We start from the raw sequence: 25,481 nt of genomic DNA, 5'->3' as shown, positions 1-25,481 counted from the left end.
ATTAATTAATTAACTATTACTTTTGTTATTTATTTATTTATATACTTTTTTTGGCTGCTGTCATTTGGTCATTCTAGAAAACCATCATACATCATACACACCACACACCTGCTTGCATACATAGATGCACTCACACACGCATGCACACACCCACATACAGGGTCACAAACATTGATTTTGTTGTTTTGTACTGTTTTGTTTGTTTTCTAGAAAATAAAAAAAATTAAAATCTCCAACGTGAGTAACCGAGGAGCTGGTGGATCTGCATAACCGTCTCCTCTCTCTCCAGTTGATTGAGCTCACCTGCTCCTGTGGCGGCGAGCGAAACTCCCGGGTCTTGCGGGCCGTCTCGGCAGCGCTCATGGTGAAGGCCTGCATGAGGTCGTTGTATCTCCGCCTCTGGTTGGTCTGGATCTCGTTGACGAAGTTGTCTGAGAAGGCGATGATGGCCTCCACTCGGTGCCGCAGCTCGCAGTCGCAGAAGTACTGCAGCAGAGTGCACATCTAAACACAGAAGATTAATCACAAATGATGTCCGGCAGATACCAGGCGATTCACTGGGGGGGGGGGGGGGGGGGGGGGGGGGGGGGGGGGCGGGGCAGAAATACCTGTAACTTTACAGACTCTGGCAGCTTCATCTGGAAGAGTCCTTGCTCCAGGAGGTCGTCCTTCGCCTCGCCACCGGCCTCCGCAGGCTTGATCTCCTTCTCCGTGTCCTTGGCTCCTTTCTCGCCGTTAACTGGGTCCGTTTCCTCGGCAGGTTCCTCCTGTGGCACGGCTGCTTCTGCCTCCTCTACGTCTTCCTCTTCTTCCATCTCCTCCTCTTCCTCCATTTCTTCCTCCTCCTCCTCACCCAAACCATCATCCTCCAGCTCCTCGTCTTCCTCCCCGGCAGCGTCCGGGTGTTCCTTATTGACCAGCGCGTCCTTCGGCTGTTCGATCTCCTCGATTACCTTGGAACCATCTTCATCAGGTTCTTCCAGTTTCTTGGCATTAAAAACCGTGGGCTCAATCATTTTGAGGATGTGCGTGACGTCTTCGTCGTCAAAGACACCCATGATGAGGAGGGTGCTGATGAGCTTCAGGATCGGGACGAAGTGGAACTCAACACTGCCGCCCACGGGATCCCTCATGGCCTGACCGCCGTCCTGCACCGCCTCGATCAGCATGTTCAGAGCGGTGGTTTTCAGCACCTGGAAACACAAACAAACTCATGATTTCTGTGCACTCAGGAGTTCCTTTTTTTTTGTTCAAAGTAGTTTTATTATTATTTTTTTTTACATCGTACATGATACAATATGACATGCATTTTAATACATTTCAACATAATCCCACCCCACAGACAACCCTACCCCATTGCACCACCACATTTTGAACAAACAAAACACAAATGAAGTTAACGAAACAAACAAAAACGTACATAAATAAGAAGAAAAAAGGGAAAGGAAAAAAAAAGGGAGGGGTTATATATATACATATATATATATATACATTGGAAATGTTTGAGGTCTCTATCTTTTCAACCTGATCTAGAACTGGTTGCCATATAGAATAGAAGTTGAGGTCACAGCCTTTTGTGACATATCAGATCTTTTCTAAAGTCAGATGGTGCAGAAGATCTCTGATCCATTGACTGAAAGTTGGAGGAGATCTGTCTTTCCATTTAAGCAGTATGAGCCTTCTAGCGAGTAACATGGCAAAGGCTGTCATGTTTCTGCCATGATGAGTGGGGCAGAAGTCCTGCGGTACTACACCAAATACCGCTATTATGGGAAGACATATGTGATAAAGTTGCTGTTCCACAGCGGTCACAGTTAGGATCAATGTTTGGTGTCATCTTTGCCAATCTCGATTTAGACCAATGTAGCCTATGTACAATCTTGAACTGTAGGAGTTCCTTTAAGGCGCTAACGTTACTCAGCCTCACCTGCAAGGGAATCATTGGGCTTAGAGTGTAGATGTCCGGATCTGTTCCCACGAAGCCAACGGGAGAGAAGTGGAGTGCGGGCCGGAGACATGTGGTGAGGCCGACGCCCGGCAAGGCGTGGGATTTGTCCGAGTACAGAGTGATCGTACGCGTGTCCTGCGTCATTGGCACGATGAACTCCTTGTTGGTTCCCAGACGGTTCCTCTTGGCCGATTCCAGGTGCATGCTGATGAGCAGGTCGTAGAAGCCGCTCCTCATCGGTCCCGGCAGGTAGGTGTCCTCGATGGCGTAGAAAAGCTGAGACTCGTCCACGTAGCTGCAGAGCGCGTGAGCCACGCGGTTGTTACCCAGAGCACACACCGAGCCGTACAGCTTCAGCGTGTGGTAGTGAAACTTGAGTAGGTCCATTCGTTCGGACAGTTCCAGGATGTCGATACACCTGGATGAAACAAGAGTTTATTCAGCTCAGAAAAAAGCATGCCGCACCTGCAGGGTGAAGGAGCTCCTACCTGTTCTCCTCAGGGATGTGAAGCGCCATCATGGTGAGGGGTTCCTGGCACTGCACCATCCAGCCCAGTCTCTCGTTGATGCGACCCGTTTCTGGTGACAAGAAATTGTTGGGCATGCGACTCCAGATAACCGGCGTTAGCATTTGGACGTCAAGTCTCGGAGGGCACTGTGGCACGAGGTTTTTACGCTCACTCCTAAACATGGCTGCTGATATCGGCATGATGTTCTGGCGAGGCAAGCGAGACAGGTTACGCACTTGAAACATATTTACGGTACCGTGAAACTGAAACGCGGATTTCTGACCTTGAGCTTGCCGAGCTCGAACTGGATCATATTCTGATTGGAAGGTGAAACAAAGACGGCTGGGAAAAGTTTTGTGTTTGGCTCCACCTAAAAAAAACCACGACAGTGTTGCAGTAAATAATCCCTTTAATCACTTTAAAGGTAACAATAGGAATATCAGACTGAAGTGCGTCTAACCTGGTAGAAGGTGTTTATCTCTTTTCCATTAGCAGTGAAAGTCATGAGTCCTGTGTCCAGATCAACCAGACAGCCAATAACGAAGTCCTCCTGGCTGACGCGGGTCTGCTGGGAGCTGCCGAACTCACCCCCCCACACCATGTAGCAGTTACTGCGTTTGATACTGCAGACGGAAAAGGCAAGAAACCCATTATTTGCCGTTCGGAATGAATATATATATATATATATATATATATATATATATATATATATATATATATATATATATATATATATATATATATATATATATATGTATATATGTATATATATATATATATATATATATATATATATATATATATATATATATATATATGTATATATATATATATATATATCTTTTCCCCACCTTTAACAGTAACCTACCTATCATGAATATTGCCTTTATCGTCACCGAGGGTGACCGTGACATTCCTCACTTTGCTGAGGTCAAAATGAGGATCATGCTGGTGAAAGTCTGGTGTTATCCAACCCACCCAGACCCCCCCGGGCTCCTGTCCCGCGAATATTCGCACTGAGTAGTAGTACTAGAGAAGGAAGGAGGTGGATAGTGGGAAAAAAACACATAAACAGTAAATAGTAGTTTGTGGGGAAAATAACTTATCACGAGCAGCTCAATATGTAAAACACTGGCAGGTACATCCTAACAGGTAAATGAGCAAATGCATGGAAGTAGCTGTCCTACTGTAGTGGTGTTGAGGATTATGTCCATGTCGTCCCTGTCGTCGGGTACCACGTCCTCCATGAGGCGGGGCATGGTGGGAACAACAGGTGGGGGGGTAATCAGCGCAGCCTTCTTAGCCTTGAAAAGGAAACTGCAAATAGCAGCAACAATTACTTTCTACGTATGAATCTGTGAATCTCCAGATTTTATCGAGTCGTGCTCGACTGCATACCCTTTCTTCTTGCTTTTCTCCGTGGAGGCATCCTTCTCGTTCTCTCCGTTTTTGAGAGCAGGGGTCTCTTTAGGCACAGACGCCTCCTTCTTGTCTTCTTCCTGCTCTTTGCGAGACGCCGACTTCTTGAGTATTTCAAAGTCGGAGTCTGGGTCGACCTCCAAAACCTCGTCCTCCGGGATGGTCATCGTGCGGGTGAGAAGCGTCGTCCCTGCCGGGACTTTGAAGGTCTCGTGAAACTCGATGGGCATGCTGAGTCTCATGAACAGCGGATCTGTGTTCGCGTTCTGGGACCCGAATGTCTTGTGGGTCACTTTGACACACGGGGGGGAGTCCACCGTCCCGTCAACACGGGACACCTACAGCATGAATACAAGCCAAAAGGTTACGACACAATATTTAGTCATTAATCAAAAACATGACGAGTGATGACCAAATACCTCAATGTGATTATGATCCGTGGGCACGGGGATGAAGTGCGGGAGGCTTTTGCTGAACCACATAGTAATGTCTCTTTTCATGTTGATGGCAAAGGGTTCAAATCCCTCCTGAAGGCCACAGATGGTGAAGTAACGAAGGCTACTGACATTCTGACCCAGATTGAGCCTCCCGATCTGGGACAGACCTAAACTGCACACCGGTATGAAGCCTAGAAACATTCACATGGAGGAACAGGGATGTAAAACAGAGGCACAAATCGACATTTAACAATATCCAGGTATTGTTGTTTTTGTCGGCCTGTTTCAATTTTAGTTTTAGTCTAGTCTTTGGGTCAAGCTATCATTTTAGTTTTTATTAGTTTTAGTCACGTTCATACTCCTTTTAGTCAAGTTTCAGTCGACTAAAAGTCTGAGCATTTTAGTCTTATTTTAGTCAGAATTGTCCAGGATCATTTTAGTCTAGTTTTAGTCAAAGATTGTATTTAGCCAAACCCATTTTACAATTCAAACAAGTTATCTTATTATTATATTATTGTTACCTTATACACTCAAGAATACATTCATTCCAGATACAGAAGACTCTAATTTGAGTTTACAACATATTTATTTTTCCGCATTTCTCCCTGTCTTTTTCTTTTTCAACGACACATTGGGTTTTGTTTTCCACTTTTCCACATCTATGTAGGAAAGTGTATCCAAAGATGGTCTCTTCTTCTCCTCCCAGCCCCAGAGCAGATCCCCGCGTGGCCGGCCATCGGCCCCTTTCTCTATTTAACTTTGTTTTTAATTGACGTGAACCTAGAGCTAAGCCTCTAACACTGCAGCTGCATCTTCTGGATCTGGATTCATCTCGTTTTGGTCAACGAAAATGAAGACACATTTTACAGAGTTTTTATTTTGTAATCTACATTTTAGTCTCGTTTTTATTCCTCTACAATATTGCATTATATATTTAATTATCGTTATCGTCACATGACCAGAATTTTCGTTGCGTCTCGTCTCATTTTCCTCAAGTGATAAAGGTTTGTTGACGAAAGCAACTTCATATCCAGGACGTCTAAAGTTGCTCTCGTCCTTATCTGGACTTACCCTCTCCGACCTCGATGTCCTTGAAGGCCATCTCTGAGCCGGAGTCACTGATCAGCATTTCTCCATTCAGCGTAAACATGATGTTCATCTCCGTCAGGTCGATCATACAACCCACCACGTCGCCGGACAGCCACTGGCGGCCGAATGGCTCGTTTCCCACATGCCAGCGTTGGGCCTGTGAAGACATCAGTTTGAGGATTAAGGGTTGCAGAGGCCGAGGTTTCCTTCACCAGCACACCTTTTAGTGGCGTCTCTCACCTTAAAGCCATTGAAGACATATGCCAGCTCGTCTGCACCCAGTTCCTTGTCTGCACGCATACAGGGCCGGGCCCACCCCACCCTCATCTCCCCCACGGTCACGGCCTCGAATTCAAAGTACCACTTGCCCTGAGTTACTGCGAAAGATTTCTCCGCTCTGAACACCCGGATTTTATCTCCGGGTCCGCCGGGGCCGTGCCCACCTACACAACAACAGAGACAGCGATGAGCACGAGAGAGGCTGAGCTGGGGTGAGGGTGATTTTATTTTCATTTTTTTTTTTCCATTGAATGTGTGTGTGTGTGTGTGTGTGTGTGTGTGTGTGTGTGTGTGTGTGTGTGTGTGTGTGTATTGATTTTTTTGGTTCTCAAAAAAAAAAATGTAAAAAAAATAGGTCAAATGTCAATTCAGATCATCAATGGAAAGATGGGGATTGGTTCTCAGGCAAAACAGAAATGGACATTAAAAATAAATACATAAATAAAAATGAAGACAGACGACAAATCAGGTGTGTAGAAAGTTGATGAGTGTCTACCAGATGGAGAGTGTTGGGTGTGTTAATCCATGGAGATGTGGTCAATGAGTAAGTTTTTCCATTGTGCTATGTTTATTTATTTTTGTTTTTCCAGTTCACGAGGACAGTTTTCTTGGCGATAGTTAGGGCTACAAGGATTAATTTATTGTTTGGATTTGTCAGATTTATTGTTGATGTGTCACCAAGTAAGCAGAGGGGTGGAGATAAGGGGATGTGGCAGCCCAAGATGTGACTGACAGTGACTTTGTGACCTCAGACCAAAATTGCTGAACAGGGGTGGATGTAATTGTCCGGTTGTTTTATGGTGCAGTTAGAACATATTTCAGCTGAGAATCCTATTTTAAACATTTCCTGTCCTGTGTAGTGTGTCCTGTGAAGTAATTTGTATTGTATTAACTGTAGGTCTGCATTTTTTGTCATGAGATACATGTTTTGGCAGATTCGATTCCAGAAGTTGGCATCAGGAGCAATTGATAGGTCCTGTTCCCATTTTATTGTCGGTATGGAGTGTTTTGTCTGAATGTGAGATAACTCTGTATTCTTTTCTTGATTTAATGTTAATTAAGTCTGAGCATGATGAAGGAAGTATTCAAGGAAATTGATTGTTCCTGATGCCAAACTCCTGGACCAGTTGAGTGAATGAAATTAGTGTGTTATTCTGAATGATGTGGTGTAAGTGGGTGATCCCTTTGAGTGCCAACTTACTACTCTCCTGGTCCGGTGGTTCGATGTTGTAACCGTATCCGATGAGGGTCCGAACTGCTTCACAAACCGTATCTCTGTTGGTCTTCTTGGTCTTTTCGTCCAGCAGGTTGTACGGAACCAGACGGGGGTTGCGTTTGTTCATGATATCCTACACAAATCAAATCACTATGAATTCACAACTACCATTACAAATACACATAGAAAAATATTTTTGATTGCATCATAACTCCTCCTCCTCCATGAAAAGAGAGGCGGTACCTGCCGGATACTGTACGTCCAGCCCTGGCGGACCCGGTCTCTCGCCCACACGTTGTGCCCGTTTTCTGCCAGCCTCTCCACCAGAGTGTTCTGATTAGGAGTCAGCTTGACATGGTTGAGGTCCAGAGGGGCTGGCTTGTACCCGTTACTCTGAATGTAACTGGAAAACAATAATTTGTGATAAGCATACATCCTTCAGAGCCTTTTAAAGGCCATTGCGATGGTAAAAGATGAGAAATGCTTAATGAACTGAAGTAAAAGGATGCGTTCCAGCTCACGTTTTGGGCATTTTCTTATTTTTCAGATTCTCCTCAGCTTTCTCGTCCCCCATTCCTACATGACAGCCAAGAGCCAGCAGAGTCCTTTCAAATAAAACACACGAGCGCCTTTAGAAGCAGCGGAGATAACAACCCAACAATGTTATGTAAGTAGAGACTGACATACTTCAACGTCTCTCCAGACATGGCTAAGTTATAGTTCTTCTCTGGCTCAGGAAGACTCTGGAAATCTACCAGACAGGGGTGCAGCTTCTTGTTGTCGTCACGAAACTTTCAAAGATTGAAGTGCACAGAAACATCATTAGTGGATGCAACTATGTTTTATTTGGAAAAGATGGCACAAAACCGAAAGCACTCACTGATCCATACGTCCATCCTTGTTCAATGCGGGTCACGGCCCAAATCTCATGGCTGTTTTCTGCAAGCTTCTCTCGGATGCGCTCCAAATGAGGAGGAAGCACAATCTGAAAAGGTTTAAGGGATGAGGATGAAAGCTTTTCTTCAACTTCATTCACTTCTGCGTCAAAAGGGTGAAACAATCTGCAGTGATATGTATCACTGTGGACGACGGGTCACGGACCATAATACTTTACTCTACGCATAAACTTGTTCTGTAAGCGTTGTAAAACACACCAAACTGGATTTCACCTGTATAGTGTCCACGGGGCAAGGAGTGAAGGCTGTGTGTGAAAGAGACTGCGTGGGACCCAGTAGATTACGGATGCCATTAAAATCGTGTTTATACTCCTTGATGTGCTCGATCCGCAGGCGGTCTCTGGGCAGCACTGCCTCGTAGCAGGGAGCGTAGCCAGGAGGGGGCAGGAACTTGAAATCCCCGTGACGCCCACCAAGAAGGAATCGCAGCCTTGAATTTGAGGTAGGAAAAGTTGTTAAAGACAAAGCTGATTAAGACTATTTCTTTTTTGTTTTTTTTACTCTCAATGCCTTACTTGACCCCTGCAGAGAAGCTGACAACGGGGAAGAAGAGGCTGTCCAGGTTGAAGTTCTCAAACATGCCCTGAACTGGATGTCCGTTGATGCGGAACGAGATGCTCGGCACGCTCAGGTCCAGACAGCAGCTGATCACGTCCTCCGCGGCCAGGGTGTGCTGAGTGGGGGAACCGACGAGACGAGGGACACGTCCTGCAGACACGCAAAGGTCAACAGAAGCAAAAAAAAGTTCACTTTTTAATATTTAAGCATCATCAAAATCATATGGAAGATGCATTAATTTTTTTTTTTCATGGGATTTTCAGCAACAACATTCAGTATATACACTTTTCTATATCCAGCTGTAGATGACAATTATATCCAAAATAAGGTTACAAGCAGATTTCAAACAAACAAAAACAAATATCTACTCCCAAATTAGGACATTAAACATATTAAATCAACTATACACATTCAAACATTCATATATACAAGCACACGTACATATAAGTAATCAGAAAACCACACAGACTTGTACTAAAACATCGTGAGGCACTGTATGAGTTATGTAAAAGAGGTGGTAAAGGAGGCTATCCAGTCTTATTGTGTTAATAAAGACTCTACAGGACTCCAATAAATTGTGTTTTTGAGGTTTCTTCTTCTCCGCTTTGAATCTTTCCCCACGGGAGGATCTGTTTGTTTAAATGTGTCCTGCTTACTGTAAAAAAAAAAGCTTTTTACCGTAAATAAAACGTACTTTTAATGACCCAGAATTACAATAATATGTACATTTTCATTGAAAAAAAAACAAATATCTACTCCCAAATTAGGACATTAAACATATTAAATCAAACATACACATTCAAACATTCATATACTGTATACAACCACACATACACATAGGTAATCAGAAAACCAGCAGGACTTACACTAAAACATTGTGATTTATGTAAAAGAGGTGGTAAAGGAGGCTATCCAGTCTTATTGTGTTAATAAAGACTCTACAGGACTCCAATAAATTGTGTTTGAGAGATTGCTTCTCCTTCGCTTTGAAATCCCCCCCACGGGAGGATCTGTTTGTTTAACTGTGTCCCGCTTACTGTACAAAAAAGCTTTTTACTGTGAATAAAATTTACTTTTAATGACTCAGAATTACAATAAGTACATTTTCATTGAATTTGTGCTGCAGCTGGTAATAGGATGACATCTGAGTCAGACCATGTCTACTTTACCTGACCAGAGGTGAATCCCATCAAACCCGTAGGAGTAGAGGTCATCACCGACGCCGTTACACCCCCAGCCTTCCCCGCCGCCGGGGTACGGGCTGTAGCCCTCCGTCAGAGCCCAACCCACACGCAGGTGATACGCCTGAGCGGTGAGGAACGGCTCCACCTGGTCTATCATCACCTCAAAGTACCACTTCTTGTACTGAGTGGATCCTTCACAGGTCCCCAGGAAAATGTTGGGTCTCATGCTGGAAGATCACAAAACAAAATTTCAGCTTAAGTCGGCGATGAGGCCTGAGCAGAAATCCAAAACTGAATTCACTCCTACAAACGGCCCCACCTGGTCACGTAGTTGATTATACTGGTTTGAAGCAGAAGATCACGACCCGGTAGGAGATTCTCTGTGATGAGATTCTGGTTGGACCTCACAGCCACGCCGTTACAGACACACAGAGAGCACAAAACATCCAAGACCTGGCCGGAAACCACGAACAGAGATCCATGAGCGCTGTGATCAGCTGACAAGCTGCAGACTGCAAATGTTCAATGTGTCCCTGACCTTGTGGTTCCGTCCGTGCTTGTCCAGGAGAGAGATGATGGATTTGATGTGGTTCTCCTGAATGATGTTGAGCACTTCTGGACTCTCAATCAGAACGCAATACAACACTTCCAGGATTCCTGTTGCAAATATCACAACATCCAGTATAAACATATGAACTTTGGTGGTATTTTAGATCAGATGTTGGCTCTTTTTGACAGAACAAGCAGGAAATAAGCGGTGAAACACACCTGAAGATGCTTCCAAGCGATCCAGTTTGCTGACCAGCCAGTCGAGGTTGTCACAGAACAGAGCGCAGTTGGCGCGATTTCCTCTGATTAAGGAAGCTTCACAGAAGAGAAGTGGTGGGAACGGGAAAGAAAATTCATGAAAGGCAAACAGGTGATGAATCTGATTTAATAAAATTAATTTTGTCCATGGCTTTACTATAGAGGGTATGCATTGACGTCATTTTCCCACTGGATCACGCCCCCTTACTCTCACTGAGTGGCAAAAATGGCTGCAACTAGTAGGGGAAACTGTGGAGAAGACGGGATAACAGTCGATTATCGGCTTAAATTACAGGCAGGTGGACTTGACAGTGACCCGTACAGTTAACCGAAGAATCAGTGGTCCATGGACATTAATATTTGGCCACGAATCGAGTTTCCTGATATTTATATGTACTTAATTTCTATGCCGGGGAAATACACAAAGCAAAGCTTGAAGGCTTACAAAAGTCTTGACGCTTGGTCCAACTTCAAGGCAGGATTTGTTGTAGAAATTAAAGTGATGAGGACACCGAACTGTTATGATTTAACCGTTTAACGTTAGCTACCCAAGAATCCAACATTACCTGATACTAAATGGGAACCGTAAATCCACGTTTCGGTGCCTGGAATCCAGTTGTTTCTGCGAATTGCGGTGATCCATTTGTCTCTCTTAAGCTTATTTTTCGGCAGTCTGTAAAACAATAACTCAGATTTTTTGCTAAACCTATGAGTACAGTCGATTGCACAACAGCTCTTTCCCATTTTAGATGTTTGAGTGCTCAAACTGAAAGTCTACGCTGCCACTCAGTCTTTCTGCCACTCAGTGGGCGTAACCCCCTGTGAAGTCAAATCTGTGACGTCTGCGCATTCCCTCTATTTAATTTGCTGATTCTTTTTGTCGGACAAGAATATTTAGGTTTTTCAAATACCTGACATGTTTCGGTGATTCCTTTTCACCTTCAACAGAGTCACAAGAGGGTGTATGTGACCCGCCATTTATCAGCGGATGTTAAAAGGAGGCGTGACTCACCGGTCAGATTTGATAGATGAATCACGCCTTCTGCTGTTAAGCCTCCTTTTAACATGAGGTGAAAAAGGTGATGAATCTAAACTTAGAAAACAGTCACCAAACGGACGTACCCAACAGTTCATACAGAAGATTCACTATCTCTTTCCACGACTCTGCAGCTTCTTCACCAGCAAACTCCGAGAAGTGGGCGGCTGTGTTGTACACGTTAAGCCGGTCGACGCAGTTCAGGACGAGCGTGATCGTGCCCTGTGAACGACAAAGAGAAAAGAGAAACCTTTAGAGGTTTTCTGGGTTCAGTTTTTATGAGCAGTCCTCGTCAGACCAACCGACCTCCTCCTGGAAGAGGTTCTGTCTGTTTTTGAGGGAGCGCAGCTTGAATTGCTTCTCCTCGTGCTCCAGCTCCTCCTCTGGGGGTCGGAAGTAGAAGATGAGGTCCTGCAGCGACAGCACCACTGTGTCCAGGGGCAGGTGTGGAGGATTGGCAGATTTATTCTTCCCACTCAGTGCGTCTAGACCTCTGCAGACAGTGAGGAAGCCGTGAGGAACAACCATGCAGACAGCATAGAGGAACAAAGTGTGACTAGTTTTTTCCACTAGTACCTACTCAGCCCGGCTCAGCTCGGTTTGGTTCTTTCCCACTAGGGGTCTAACATGCCGAGTAGATACTTCTTCTGTAACTATTCTGCCAAGGTTCAAAGCGGCTGAGTCGGCTGCATCTGACATCATCACACTACACGCCACCGATTGGTTGGAGTCAGACGTCTGAGTCAGGATGTGACATCAGCGAGAGAGCAACTCTGACGGCTTCTTGTTCATTTTATTCGACCAGCAACGGCAGCAGAACTCTGTTTGGTGATCCAACTGTGAGGTGCAGATATTCATTAACCTGGTTGCTGAGGAGAGAATTAAAAAGGGATCTAGACGGGCGATAAGGAACGACCAGATCCACCAGGAGCTCTGTCACTTCATAACTGCTCACGGCTCCCAGCTGACTTTTCAGCAGCGCCGAGACGAACTAAAAAAACTAAAAAGCGTTGCCACTGGAAGCTTCTCTCACTCTCATGTTTTGACTTGATATGGAACACAAGCCACAGACCCAGCAGCACATCTATCATCTCCTCCAGGTTCTACATCTTTAGTGTTGTTGTCTTCTGCGTTTGGATCACACAATCAAATACGTCACAGCAGCTTCACTCCAACCTCCTACTTCTGCTCCAGGTGCTGAATTGTAGTGGAAAAGAAAGAGCCGAGTAGGTACTAGTGGAAAAGTGCCAAAAGATTCAACTGATTGCTACTTGATGAACTGGCTGAAGAGGCCTGTGGTGCTGTAGATCATTCTTGCAGCTTGAGACTCTTCGGTCTGAGATCGAGCAACCGTGAGGGCGTCGTCCATGTGACCTTCTTTATGGAGAATGGCCTAAGGATCAAACGAGGAGGTCTTAGTACATCTAATCAGAGGTTTATATTTGTCTGTAATCTCGATGAACAATCATACTCCACCTTTCTCTTCAGAGGACCGAGGCGTGCGGATTTGGCATCGACAGCTGCATACGTGAGCCAGAGGCCTGTGGACACGTGCTGCACGAAGCACATGGACTCTCCGTACTTGATCTCGGGGATCCCCATGCCCTCTACATCCCGCTTCTGGGTCACTTCAATCTTTTCCTGCAGGTTGAGCAAAGTTAACATTAAAGATGTTAAGAATACTTCCACGCTCCTGCTGACAGACTGAAATGCTCTGAAACACAGATCCGCTGGCTTTGCATGATGAGGACCTTTGAGATTCTGAAGCAGAAGGCCGCCATCTTGGAAATGGCTTTCTCAGGGTCCACCATCACAAGTCCCTTTTCCTCGTCCAGGAACAAGTATCGGCCCGTTGTTATGTGTCGTATCCTGAACGACTGGCCCCATTTAATGTGACCTCCGCTCCAACTGCCAACAAGCATAAACATATGACCATATACCACAATTTATATTTATAACATTATTACTATTAATTTGTGCAGCCTTAAACTCAAGTCAAGTTTTTTCTTTTCTTTCATATTAAATAATGAAGCTCCAACTGAAAAAACTAGTATTGAGTTCAAGGGGTATTATATTTATTATTTCTCGTCTACTTTGTTTACGATGGTACAATTTATAATTTAGTGATTCATTTTGTTGTTTTTTATGTTATTGATTTATTGTTCTGCTGTTTTTTTTATTTGGTTCATTTTTAACTTTTTTTGTGCTTATGTTTGAAATAAAAGATAATAAAAAAAAAAAGCATCAGCAAATTGAAAAGTAGTAAAAGGTGAGAAGAGACTCCGGACACTCACCCAATCCGCAGAGGCTCCAGCCTCCATAAGGACCGAGCATGGCTGCATACGGCCCCGCCCTCATAGTGAACAATTCTGGGGGAAAAGAGGACGTTCAATACATACAAAAGTGCAACAAGTTGATTTAAACTTGTTATATATCCATCTAATATCTATGCACACAGATTTGAGGAAACAACGCTGTATTCCCCTTATTTCTTAGCCAAAATATCATACTTCAATGCCCTTTCATGACATTCCCTACATGATCGTGTATCAGGAGACCATTTCAGTGCAAAATCATAACAATCTACGTAGCAAATAAGAAAAAATGTCAAAGAAACAAACAACTAAGAGCTGATTAATATCTGAATACTTTGAGGCAAACACTTTTGGTCACCTTCGCTGGTCATCCCCTTGTTCAGCTCCTGGGATCGCCAAACACTCATCCATGTGACCGTGAAACAACCTCAGCACATACCCTCCAGTCAGAAAACCTGAAAGCCAGCAGCTACGTTGCTTAGTTTGAATGAAACGTGTTTTTAAACAGAAGCACAGTTGAGCGATGGCAACGTTACGGACCTTCAGCCAGCTCACATCCGGACATCACGGGGGTCATGGTCCACAGTGTTTGCATGAAGGACGCATCTACCATCAGATCACCGCTTGCATAAGACAGATGCTGAACAGAGTACAGGTGCAGACACAGGTAAGGTCAACTGACAAACAGATCCTGGCTTGATAGTGCAGGTTATATCGTCATGGTTACCAGGTATCTCTCTGAAGACACGCTGACAAGGATCAGGTCGTCTCCCACCCTGACCTTCTCCCCCTCAGACCTCTGCTTGGAGGCGGGATGGATGGTCCACCAGCAGGCCTCTCCTGCGAAGCACACACACATCGAGAATTCAAACATCTGCACTGGAGCACGTTGGTCACGTGGAAGAGTCGCACTCATCACCACCTGTGGAGTCCTCCTGCAGCCCCACGTCAAAAGCCAACTTGTCCGTCAGCGAGCGTGAAGTAGTCAAGCAGCACAAGTACTGCAGCATGAAGACAGCAACGAGTTAGCAGGAGATGACAGACGTTCTCTGAGGAGTCCAGATTACACGGCTGCTAACGGCCCCTCTAATCGTCGCTAAGACCGATGGCAAATGTACTCACCATACTGGAGTGGGTGTGTTTCAGGAGGATAGCATGCCCATACAGCAGGGTTCGATGCCCTCCACCTTGTGAGGACTAGACAAAGGAGGAGGACATAGTTAAATGTTCAAACAGTAAACGCTGCTTTACAGCTGAGTAAAGCACAAAATAATGAGTGAGATAAAAACAACCGTTACCTTACAAGTGGAATGGCATGCAATGTGTAAGTCTAAGTGGAAAGACGTTTAACCCAGAAGAATCAGAGCAGACAATCAACCCAAGTAACAACTGTTATGTAAAGTAGAGCAAACAAAGTAAACATGACATCATTCTGAGTGATAGTTCAGATAGAGCAGCTTAATGAACAGACAGGATGAAGTTAGAACAACAGAAAAGTTGAAGAAACCACAGACAGAAAAGGAAGTTAAATACAGTAAGACATGCAGATAAGACAGTGTTGACTCAGGATCAAGCAGTGGACAGAAAATCGATATTAGTGTGACATGACTTACCCATTTGTCCAAATCCACCGCCTTTGGTTGCCAGATACAAGTAAGCAGAGACAGTGAAGTTTTAAGGATTTATAATACCATGGGAACACTCCTCTATCAAGACATGAACCTTTTAACAAAGTAAAACTACCCATTTAATCATATCTTACCTCATCCAGGGAAGAGTTGGACAGCATCTCCTGCAACGCTCGTACAGAGAGTGACTGCTCCAGGATGAAGCAGCAGATGGCGAGATCTGGAGGGACATTCTGACACGCGGGACAACAGGTAGACCCGGTGAGCAGAGGTCACATTTCCAAAAGAGACTAGATCAAATGCATCAAATCTCACTACCTGGGCATTGGAGGTGGTCTCAAGGAAACACAGCCGGTTCCCGAAGCCTTCACATGACAGGCACACCTTGATCTGCTCCTTGAGAATAGAAGCGGTGCACTGCAGCACCACCTGATCATCCTACAAGCACGTCAACGGTCAGGGAGAAATGTTTTAATTAAAACAAGGAAAACAAACCAGCCTGCAAGAAACATCTTCTACCAAAATAAGTATATTTGTAACATAATGTATTATAGTTCAAATAAAAGCTCTTATTTATATTCAGTTTGTATCAGTTACTTAAATAAAAAAGAAAAAACACAATTTTTACAATATTTTACACGACTCTAAGTTCAGCACCTTGTGTAAAAAGACGTGCTGTTTGTCCCCTTAATGTCTGAGAGACTTTTTTTTAGCTTCTGTTTCTAATGGCTGTAAAAGGAATCTTACTTTTTTTTTTATTATTATATATTGCTTTAAAAAAGCGATGCATCCTCACTACAACCGACTTTCAGGCCTCAACTCAAACCTGCAACAGATGTTAATGACTCTCCCTCAAACCTGAGATCACATGGTGACTTACTCATTTCAATTGTAAGGGTATATATATATATATATATATATATATATATATATATATATATATATATATATATATATATATATATATATATATATATATATATATATATATATATAATAATAATAATAATAATACATTTTATTTATATAGCGCTTTTCTGGGCACTCAAAGACGCTTTACATTAAAACAAAACACATAATACAAATTACAATTACACAGGACAGTACAAAAGGACACAACATGAGACAGGACATTAATCACACATTAAAAGCAGTTCTGTAAAGGTGAGTTTTGAGATGGGATTTGAATGCTGGGAGGTCTGTACAGTCACGGATGTTTTTGGGGAGGGAGTTCCAGAGGGTGGGTGCAGCGATGGAGAAGGCCCTGTCGCCCCAGGTCCGGTGCTTGGTTCTGACTGGAAGGGACAGGAGGTTGGCGTCAGAGGAGCGGAGGCTGCGGGAGGGAGTGTAGCGGTGGAGCAGGTCGGTGAGGTAGCAGGGGGCCTGGTTGTGGAGGGCTTTGTGGGTGAGGAGAAGGATTTTGAAGTGGATCCGTTGAGGGATGGGGAGCCAGTGGAGCTTCTGGAGGACTGGGGTGATGTGGTCTCTGGAGCGGGTGTGGGTGAGCAGGCGGGCGGCAGAGTTTTGAATATATTGGAGTTTATTGAGGACCTTGGAAGTTGAACCGTAGAGGATGCTATTGCAGTAGTCGAGTCTTGAGGTGATGAAGGCGTGGATCAAGGTTTCAGCGGTAGAGAAGGAGAGTGATGGACGGAGACGGGCAATATTTTTCAGGTGGAAGAAAGCAGTCCTTGTGATGTGGTTGACATGGTGTTGGAAGGAGAGGTTACTGTCCAGGATAACTCCGAGGTTGCGGATGTGAGTGGAGGGAGACAGAATGGAGTTGTCCATGGTGAGGGTGAAGTTGTGAGCGGTTTTGGTGAGGGATTTTGGGCCGATGATGAGCATGTCCGATTTGTTGTAGTTGAGTTGGAGGAAGTTCGAGTGCATCCATGACTTGATTTCGGCGAGGCAGTTGGTCAGGGTAGAGTGGGTTGCAGAGGTGAGGGATTTGGTGGAGATGTACAGTTGGACGTCGTCGGCGTAGCAGTGGAAGTGGAGGCGGTGGCGGCGGATGATGTTGCCAAGGGGGAGCATGTAGAGGATGAAGAGTAGAGGATATATATATATCTGTCTGTCTGATTAGAAGAGACGGCATTCACCCCACCCGGGTTGGTGCTGCTCTTGTCTCTAGTAATTTGGCCTGCTTTATTAGACCCTCTCCCTGACATCGCAGGGTCCAGGCCAGGATGCAGAGCTGTAGTTTAACACACTTCTCTGCTGCTTCTCGAGGACCAACGCCTGCCAACAAAACTGTAGGATTACATGATGTAACTGGTAACTCTAGCCAGGTGCCTAGCAAAATAGAAGTGGTTGCAGTTCCCCGCCCTCCACAAGTTCACCAGGTGCGGCGTTATAGAGGCGTTAACCAAAATAATCATGTAAAAATTAAAACCAATGCACATTTGGTACCAATAAGAGATCGAAAAATTAGATGCGGACTACTAAATATACGATCGTTAAGCTCCAAGTCTCTGTTAGTAAATGATATAATTACAGAGAGTAGGAGTGATGTTTTCTGCTTAACAGAAACATGGTTACAGGAGGAAGAGTATGTTAGTTTGAATGAATCAACGCCGCCCGGCTACTTTAATCATCACATTCCTAGAAACACGGGCCGAGACGGAGGAGTCGCAGCAATTTATAACTCCAGTCTCCAAATAAAAATTTAATCTAAGTCCAATTATAATACATTTGAAAGCCTCACGCTTAGTCTGAAATTTCCGAGCTGGAAATCAGAGAAGCCAGTTGTGTTAGTGGTAGTGTATCGGCCCCCTGCTGGCGCTTATCTAGAGTTTTTATCTGAATTTTCAGATTTCCTTTCTGGATTATTGATCAGTACAGATAAATTCATCATAGTGGGTGATTTTAATATTCATATGGATGTTGAAAGCGATAATCTTAAATTAGCTTTCAATTCTCTTCTAGAATCAATGGGTATCTCACAAAAAGTGGACGGGCCGACGCATTGTTTTGATCATTCTCTCGATCTCGTTCTCACCTACGGTGTTGAAACTGATGATCTGTTGGTGTCACCTGCAAACTCCCTTTTATCCGACCATTATTTAATAACGTTTGAATTTAATGTTGTTGATGTTGAAGTGCAGGGCAGGAGGTATTATTTTAGCAGATGTTTGTCTGATGAAGCTATTGCTAAATTTAAGGAGGCCATTGCTCATCTTGCGACAGTGGAAAATAGTGAAGCCTCTACTGAAGCAATAGAGGCCAGTGACCTGGGTTCTAGCTCTGATGTTGATGTTGATTTTCTTGTTAGTAACACTGCTGATCTGTTGCACTCAGCTTTAGATGAAGTTGCTCCTTTGAAAAGGAGGGTTTCTAGCCACAGGAGCTTAACTCCCTGGTACAATTCAGATATTCGCATGTTGAAACAAAACGTGCGTAAAATGGAAAGGAAGTGGCACTATTCTATCGTGAATGGAAAGATATTCTAATAGTATATAAAAAAGCCATTCGCAAAGCAAGAACAGCATATTATTCAACGTTGATAGAGGATAACAAAAGTAACCCACGTTTTCTGTTCAGCACTGTAGCCAGGCTGACAAAGAGTCACAACTCTGTTGAGCCGTGCATTCCTGCAGCTCTCAGTAGTGAGGACTTTATGAGCTTCTTTAACAGTAAAATCACGAGAATTAGAGAAGAAATCAACCAGCCGGTTGTAGGTGTTTCTTCAGCTTTAGCGACTTCCCTAGGCTCTGACATGACTCTAGACTGTTTTGATCGTATAGACCTCCCTGAGCTGACTTCACTCGTTAATAGAGCTAAGTCAACCACATGTATGTCGGACCCCATCCCGACTCGACTATTCAAAAATGTTTTTTCTCTTATTGGTGCGACAATACTAGACCAAATTAACCTATCCCAAAACTTAGGATATGTACCACAGGTTTTCAAAGTGGCAGTAATCAAACCTTTACTTAAAAAACCTTCTCTTGACCCAGACACCTTAGCTAATTATAGGCCAATTTCCAACCTTCCATTTGTATCTAAAATTCTAGAAAAGGCAGTTTCAAGCCAGTTATGTGACTATTTGTATAGAAATGATCTGTTTGAAGTCTTTCAGTCAGGGTTCAGAATGCATCATAGCACAGAGACAGCACTGGTTTGAGTCACGAGTGACCTCCTTATGGCCTCAGATAAGGGATTAGTGTCCATATTGGTTCTACTGGACCTCAGTGCTGCTTTTGACACTGTAGATCATGGCATTTTACTGCACAGGTTAGAGTATGTTGTTGGGATTAAAGGGACAGCTCTACGTTGGTTTAAATCATATCTATCTGACAGGTTCCAGTTTGTTCATGTACATGAGGTTTCTTCAGAACAGTCAAGGGTCTGTTATGGTGTTCCGCAGGGTTCAGTGCTAGGGCCAATCTTGTTCAGTTTATACATGCAGCCGTTGGGAAGTATAATCCAGAATCACGGCATACACTTTCATTGTTATGCTGATGATATGCAGCTCTACTTGTCTATGAAGCTGGATGAGACAGAACCGTTGGTTAAACTTCAGGCATGTCTTAGGGACATCAAGGAATGGATGTCCAGAAATTTCTTGCTTCTAAATTCAGATAAAACAGAGGTTATCATTCTTGGTCCAGAGCATCTTAGGAAGGGACTAGATGGTGTTCCGATGGCTTCTAGGGCAACTGTGAGAAACCTTGGTGTTGTTTTCGATCAGGATTTGTCGTTTAAACCATATGTTAATCAGGTTTGTAAAATAGCGTTTTTCCATCTCCGTAATATTGCAAAAATTAGGAAAATCCTCTCGCAGAGTGATGCAGAAAAACTAGTTCATGCATTTGTATCTTCTAGACTGGATTACTGTAATGTGCCATTAGCAGGATGTCCAAGTAATTTGCTGAATAGGCTCCAGCTGATCCAGAATGCAGCAGCACGAGTGCTGACAGGAATCAGCAGGAGAGACCACGTCTCTCCAGTGTTAGCGTCGCTCCATTGGCTACCTGTAAAATTCAGAATTCAATTTAAATTTGTATTACTTGGATATAAAGCCCAAAACGGCTTAGCCCAGCAGTATTTACAAGATTTGATAGTGCCTTATGTTCCTGGCAGAGCTCTCCGCTCCCAGGTCGCAGGTTTACTCGTAGTTCCAAGAGTATCTAAATGTAGATTTGGAGGGCGGGCGTTCTGCTATCAGGCACCATTACTTTGGAACCAACTTCCAATCTGGGTTAAGGAGGCTGACACCACCTCCACCTTTAAAACTAAACTTAAAACCTTTCTGTTTAGTAAAGCCTATAGTTAGTGTTTAGTAAACCTCTAGCTGGTGTTGGTAAATCTCTAGGTAGTGTAAACTCTAGTGTGTTAGAGTCAGTAGTCATAGTTGCAGCTATAGAACAAGACTATAATAGTTAGTCTCAAATATAGCTTCGCGGTAGATATGCTGCTATAGGCTTATGCTGCTTCCACCTGCCTTCTGTGTGCTGCTGACGTCCCTGACTCCCCCGGTCTGGCCTTCGGCAGGAGGGTCCCCCCTTATGAGCCTGGTCCTGCTCAAGGTTTCTTCCCTCCTAAAGGGGAGTTTTTCCTTGCCACTGTTTGGCTTAAGGCTTTTCTCCCACTATGGGAGTTTTTACCTGCCATTGTTTATATAATAATTGCTCGGGGGTTTATGTTTATGTTCATGTTCTGGATCTCTGGAAAGCGTCTAGAGATAACATCTGTTGTATTAGACGCTATATAAATAAAATTGAATCAATACCATCCTTAGATAATCTCTCCAACATACTTGTGAGGGTACAAAAGAACACAGATGTTATTTCATACACCACATATCTGACTGGTTTCATGGCTATCAAACCTTCAATCAGATAAACGCTGATGTAAATAATCCAAACTCGGACTAAAACTCAAATAAAAGACCTAAAAAGCAGCTGTTTCCTTGCCTAACTTCCAAGCGTATACTCCTGGTTGCTATCGTCTGCAGTAGATGTCACTGCCGCGCCTCTAATCTCCCGCCTCTCTGGCTCCAAAAACCCCCTCTCAGGTCTCTATTTCAGGCGGCTGCAGCTGCCATTCACACGTCCCTTTCTGCAGAGCCACGGATTTCTCAGACTGACAGCCAGAGAAATTCACAGCATTTAATAGAATAATAATGTAATAATGCAATTAATTTAGTCAAGCTCAAGAGTTTGTTTTCAAAGATTCAGCTGCGGTGCTTTTTATATTTCAATGCTTAATTCATATCCTTCAATAAGCCGAATACTAACTAATAACAATGGAACTGCAATAAACACAAAAAGGACAATAATGTGAAACTAATACAAACAGTTTTGCCCAGAATGACTATATGTAAAACGCAGGTCTATGAAATGATATTTCTAAGTTTATGTACTGTAGGTATGAACTGTTCTGTGCCATATCCCTCACCTCACCAAGCTAATCTCACAGGGCCGCTCACTGCCACGTCCTTGTTGAAAGCCTGCTTTTAAAGGCCTGAGGCCTTTTTGGATTGTTTAATAGATTTAAGTTTAAACATGTATTTCCAGCCTTGCAGAACTTATTGTCAGCTGTTCTGCTTTGTCATTCAAGTATTATTTTCATTCTTCATCAGCATCCTTCCTGATATTCAATCTGCATTTGGGTCCTATAATGATCCTCAAAATGTCACACCTTTATGTGTGTGTATTTATATTTATATATTTCTGATTTAATATCTAAAATAAAACATCGCTGCCAGCAAACACAAATACTACATAAAGCTTTCCTTTACATGTGTCACACACGGACTATAAAAGACAGATGCAGCAACCATGATGGCAACAGCTGGCGTCTGAACTATTCTACAGGCTACGTCACTGACAGAGAAGCTGCTGAAATCAACCAATCACATTCATCAAGAGCCTGTGAATCACACTCTTCTGCTAATTTAATTTGACCAGGGAGCCTTTATTTGAAAAATGATGGATAGATCAAAGAGCAAGCAGAATAAAGTAGCAATCAGGATTTTGCACAAAGAGTATATGCAGTAAATGGCAGTGTGTATAGGACAGAAAGTGCACAGTAAGTTATGCGCTGAAGGGGGGGTTGCCAGGCCCGTTGAAAAGAATCCCAGATGCTACAAATGTGTTCAAATGAGTTGGGTAGATGGATAGATAGATAGGTAGGTAGTTGGGTAGATGGATGGATAGATAGATAGGTAGGTAGTTGGGTAGATGGATGGATAGATAGATAGGTAGGTAGTTGGGTAGATGGGTAGATAGAGTGGCCAGCTGCTGTCCCGGACTCCTACAGGTGTCACTTACAGGCCCGGAGGCTATATCTAGCTTTTATATACAGCCTGTGTAGCTCGACGTCACGGTTGCCATGGCATCACTCACAGTCTCAGTGACAGTTGCATCTCAGTCTAGTCTGACAGCAGATCAGTGAGGCAGTCGGGTGAATCAGCTCCTCGACTTATCTGATCAACTGCAGCGGCACAAAGGCTGAGATGAATTGATTTGCTGTTTAAGACGTCTTTGATCAGATGTTTTAAAAATAGCGTCTGAGAACATGTCGCACATGTTGCAGCAGTGCATAAAGCCGTAACGTGGACTGAAGCAAGCAGGTGCTGAAACAGGCCCAGCTTGGAGCTTGTTAATCCTCACACAGTAAATATAGAACCCAGCTGAGCTCAGGGGGAACGGCAACAGTCGGACAGTAACGTAAGGACACATTGTTGACATATGTCACACAGTCCCACGCTTCCACCCAAGGAGCAATGTAAACTAAAAATACCTTCTTACTCACTTGTGTTTACTGTGGGGTTGGATATGTGAGAGAAAACAGATATGGACCTCATGTCTTCAAGCACATTCACATATTAGGTGCTTGTTCCTTTAAATGTAATGTCTGACTGTTGTTACACGTCAAAAAAACGAATCAGGAGGCAATCACTTCCAAGTGACACTGAAATCCAATCTATAGATAATCAGTGTCTACCTTGGGCTAACAGTTAGAGCTATAGTTACAACGGTTTAGAGAGACGACTCGGGCGACACAATTCTGGCTATGCGCAGTACTATCAACACTGACGCTTCAAATAAAGAGTGTTATATTACACTCGTCTGCAGGCAAGGCCATGGTGTCCTTCCACAGATTCTGGCTTGGATTTTACAGGGAAACCTGACACCCAACCGGTGGCTACTGCAGCGAAAAATAAACAAAATGTCTGAAATACATTAAATAACATTTTAAAACAAAACTTCTAGATTTACTAAAAAATGTGTCGAGGGTAAAGACCCAAGATCTGAAAAGAAAAAGTGGGTTTACTACGTCCAAACTGGAGCTTGATCAGGGACTCTGATTTAAAGCAACAAGTACTAGTTGTTGATTTAAAAAGTGGAAAATTGTGTTCATGTGACAGTTAATATTTGGAAAATCATATTCAGTCAATATTGTTTAAAAATCCAGATGGATGTGGGTGGGAAACTAACGCTGAGAACTTATATTTTCACCTTATTAGCCATAAATATCAAAAATCCCTTTAAACCAACGTGGGACAAGTGAATTCAGAAATATGTTTAGTTCTGCATTTTAAAGGATGGATTTCTTCAAAATTGCAACTCTCCGCATAAGTAAACAGAAAAAAAGGGGAAACCGCATGGAAAAATTAATCTAAATAAAACTACAAAAACACGTTCAGCCAATATGTTTTATGTGGTTACTTTCACATGGGACCAAGGGCATTTTCTTTTCTGTGGCAAAACAATAGTATATCAAATCCCCTGTGGGATATAAATAGGGAACAATGTGAATAAAACCCACCACCTGTCCTTGTCAGTCGATGCTCAGTCTAAGAAAAGAAAGCTGCCCAAAGGGCTAAATGTTCAAAAGAGGTCCATTAATGTCCACTGCAAGTTTTGGGCAACAGTTAAGTAGCATCACTTACTGTACGGAGAAACTGGATCTCTTCCTCTCCATCTGCACCTTCGGCCATCCTCCCAGGGCATTAAACGTTATATCTGGAGAGAAATGGGGAGCAGTTTTGCTCACAGCTCTATGACTCCTGGTGCTCGTGTGCCTGCCACATGAGGCAGGTTTTTTAACGGGGCAAGAGTGTCCCTGGCCTCTCCCGACTGTGTTATGAGGCGCAGGGATTGACTGTTCATTACCTACAGCTGTTCATAACAGCATCATCAAGAGGTGGAGCAAGCTGGGAAAAGTGAAAGAAATTCAGATATTGACATATCTGGACCATCGTTTTGCACTTCTGTAACGTAAAAAAAAATCATTTCACCATAATGTAAAATATGTGAATTAAAAAGTTGAAAACTTTCATGGTGTCATAAAATGTGTAAATGGAAATTCCTTCCTCCACAGCATTTTCCCCTGTGGTAAACTTGCTAGTATTTTTTCATCATTTTAATCAATTTTACTTTACTTGTGATTAAGACGTTCAAAGTTTAAAACTGAAGTAACAGTCTGACATTGGTGGGAAAAATATTATATGACCACAGGTGAGTGATGCATATCCACAAGTTAATGACATGAGCAATAACAGAGTTTCTAAGTCATACACACTACTTAGTTAAAAAGCAACAACTCCTTTTAGCAGAAAATTACTTCAAAAGATACAATAATTCATCGAACACCCCCTTTTTTCAGTGATTCTGTTCTTCTGGTCTTTCATTTTGCCTGCACTTGCAGTCGTGTGGTCTCCCAGATAGCCCGTGTTTGACTAAATAAATAAATGGGCTATGCTTGCATGTGCAAATCAAGTAGTCAGGTTTTAGTGTTTCACCCACAGCCCAGATGTGCCAGGTGTTACATCTGTGTTGGTCAACCAAGAAGGGTTGCTTTGTGTTGTTAATACACAACAAATCCGAACCATAAATCACGGCTAGATTCCAGCGCCACAATTTGAGCTTGCTGTGAGGGTGAGGGTGATGACTACATTTCCCCTCATAACTAATATTTAACAAAGCAGTACTAAAAATTCAACAAATTAACTTAATGTATTAGTTAATTTATTAGTTTACTTGGGAATATTAAATAATCTTGTCTTGTTAGATTTTAATTGTAAAGTAGAAAATAAATAAATAAATAAATGTAAACATTATTGTGACTAACTCTACATTGAATTTTGA

The 25,481-nt window shown here is 43.3% G+C and overlaps 1 protein-coding gene across 6 annotated transcripts in view; it reads right to left on the bottom strand.

Moving 5' to 3' along the window:
• LOC133459660 (ryanodine receptor 1-like) overlaps positions 1-24,478 on the bottom strand; it is a 58,528-nt gene extending 34,050 nt beyond the window's left edge. For all 6 annotated transcript variants that reach the window (XM_061739824.1, XM_061739826.1, XM_061739827.1 and 3 more), the window contains exons 1-38: positions 24,284-24,478; positions 15,700-15,819; positions 15,516-15,614; positions 15,367-15,387; positions 14,876-14,950; positions 14,676-14,754; positions 14,481-14,593; positions 14,294-14,393; positions 14,112-14,208; positions 13,733-13,807; positions 13,190-13,346; positions 12,915-13,079; positions 12,710-12,831; positions 11,745-11,931; positions 11,525-11,660; positions 10,364-10,459; positions 10,134-10,252; positions 9,915-10,048; positions 9,581-9,822; positions 8,369-8,561; positions 8,067-8,283; positions 7,778-7,882; positions 7,585-7,688; positions 7,419-7,502; positions 7,141-7,300; positions 6,883-7,030; positions 5,643-5,845; positions 5,385-5,559; positions 4,296-4,504; positions 3,856-4,214; positions 3,645-3,774; positions 3,326-3,486; positions 2,918-3,080; positions 2,741-2,827; positions 2,437-2,663; positions 1,928-2,366; positions 609-1,193; positions 304-504 (exon numbers count right to left, since the gene is read on the bottom strand). In XM_061739824.1, coding sequence (XP_061595808.1) covers positions 304-504; positions 609-1,193; positions 1,928-2,366; positions 2,437-2,663; positions 2,741-2,827; positions 2,918-3,080; positions 3,326-3,486; positions 3,645-3,774; positions 3,856-4,214; positions 4,296-4,504; positions 5,385-5,559; positions 5,643-5,845; positions 6,883-7,030; positions 7,141-7,300; positions 7,419-7,502; positions 7,585-7,688; positions 7,778-7,882; positions 8,067-8,283; positions 8,369-8,561; positions 9,581-9,822; positions 9,915-10,048; positions 10,134-10,252; positions 10,364-10,459; positions 11,525-11,660; positions 11,745-11,931; positions 12,710-12,831; positions 12,915-13,079; positions 13,190-13,346; positions 13,733-13,807; positions 14,112-14,208; positions 14,294-14,393; positions 14,481-14,593; positions 14,676-14,754; positions 14,876-14,950; positions 15,367-15,387; positions 15,516-15,614; positions 15,700-15,819; positions 24,284-24,331 — 6,135 coding nt within the window. In that variant the 5' untranslated portion in view covers positions 24,332-24,478. The remainder of the gene's footprint in view (positions 1-303; positions 505-608; positions 1,194-1,927; positions 2,367-2,436; positions 2,664-2,740; positions 2,828-2,917; positions 3,081-3,325; positions 3,487-3,644; positions 3,775-3,855; positions 4,215-4,295; positions 4,505-5,384; positions 5,560-5,642; positions 5,846-6,882; positions 7,031-7,140; positions 7,301-7,418; positions 7,503-7,584; positions 7,689-7,777; positions 7,883-8,066; positions 8,284-8,368; positions 8,562-9,580; positions 9,823-9,914; positions 10,049-10,133; positions 10,253-10,363; positions 10,460-11,524; positions 11,661-11,744; positions 11,932-12,709; positions 12,832-12,914; positions 13,080-13,189; positions 13,347-13,732; positions 13,808-14,111; positions 14,209-14,293; positions 14,394-14,480; positions 14,594-14,675; positions 14,755-14,875; positions 14,951-15,366; positions 15,388-15,515; positions 15,615-15,699; positions 15,820-24,283) is intronic.
• Between the last annotated feature and the right edge of the window lie 1,003 nt (positions 24,479-25,481).

The sequence above is a fragment of the Cololabis saira genome, chromosome 14, assembly GCF_033807715.1.
Source record: "Cololabis saira isolate AMF1-May2022 chromosome 14, fColSai1.1, whole genome shotgun sequence".
Lineage (NCBI taxonomy): Eukaryota > Metazoa > Chordata > Actinopteri > Beloniformes > Belonidae > Cololabis > Cololabis saira.
This window is presented reverse-complemented; position numbering and strand designations above follow the sequence as displayed.